This window comes from Eimeria mitis, genomic scaffold (assembly GCF_000499745.2).
Source record: "Eimeria mitis Houghton genomic scaffold, Emh_scaff3015, whole genome shotgun sequence".
In the NCBI taxonomy this organism is placed as follows: Eukaryota; Apicomplexa; class Conoidasida; order Eucoccidiorida; family Eimeriidae; genus Eimeria; species Eimeria mitis.
The window spans coordinates 1-1,052 of record NW_013571360.1 but is presented as its reverse complement, the minus strand read 5'-3'; the positions used below and the strand labels follow the sequence as shown (position 1 = coordinate 1,052).

General features: G+C 57.5%; 1 protein-coding gene across 1 annotated transcript in view; it reads right to left on the bottom strand.

The window, feature by feature from the left end:
• Positions 1-358, bottom strand: part of EMH_0061410 (KH domain-containing protein, putative) — a gene marked incomplete at both ends in the record, with an annotated part of 4,270 nt that extends 3,912 nt beyond the window's left edge. The window contains one exon of the mRNA XM_013497925.1: positions 3-358. Within this exon, the coding sequence (XP_013353379.1) occupies positions 3-358 (356 nt within the window). The remainder of the gene's footprint in view (positions 1-2) is intronic.
• Positions 359-1,052: the final 694 nt, after the last annotated feature.

Genomic DNA, 1,052 nt, shown 5'->3' with positions numbered 1-1,052 from the left:
TGCTGCTGCTGCCGTGGTTGCTGCTGCTGTGGCTGCTGCTGCCATGATTGCTGCTGCTGTGGCTGCTGCTGCTGTGGCTACTGCTGCTGTGGCTGCTGCTGCCGTGGCTGCTGCTGCCGTGGTTGCTGCTGCTGTGACTGCTGCTTTTATGCTTGCTGCTGCTGTCGCGTTCCGCGTTTGCGGCCTTGCTGCTGCTGTTGGTAGATCGGCTACCCGAACTGCTGCTGCTGTGGCCACTGGACTTGTGCTTCTTTGAACTGCTGCTGCTGCTGCTGCTGCTGCTGCTGCTTGAGTGTTTGTCCTTTGAGTGGGAGCCGCTGGAGCGGCCCCCAGATGACGAGACCTCCCCCGACCCCATTGGAGCGACGAAGGCGAGTTATCCCCCTTTACTACTTCAAATAAAGTGCTGTCTGTTGGTCTGCGGCACTAGCAATGAAGACTATGCGGCGTCCGGGAGTCTAGACAGCTATGCAGTCAACCCCCGATTGGTTTCTTACGAATAGCGGCTACTGTCGCCTCTCCAAGCGCGTACGAGTTCGCTGCATAACTGGCTTTCTAAGGGGTTCTCTCATGATGTTCTGCGTGTCTTTAACGAGCCTTAGCCGCCACTGCTGCTGGGGCCTTCCCCCTCCGGGTTTGTCTGTTTACTACGGGCTTCCCTGGTTGCCGCTGCAGCAGACAGACAGCCTGGGAGGAATGCCTCTAGCCCGGGCCCTGAAAGACGAAATATGAAAGCCGCAGATTCGCAAGCAGAATGAAGACTTGCAAAGAACGAACTCCAGCCCGCGGCTCTCCGGGTGCTCGTGGGGGTGTGAGGACTCCGTGCGTCCACCAGAAGGGGGGGCAGATAGCGGCTTAATAGGCAGGGGATCAGCCGCTACGGTGTATTTCAGAGAAAAACAAAATGCAAAAGATTCATTTTATAGTAGAAAATCGCCAGAGCGCAGAAATCTGAACTACGGCTGCGGCCTCCCAGGCCTTCGTCGTCGTCCTTGCGCTTCCACTGCTGTGCATGCCGCCGAACCGAGCCCCGATCCGTTTGTACTTGTCCG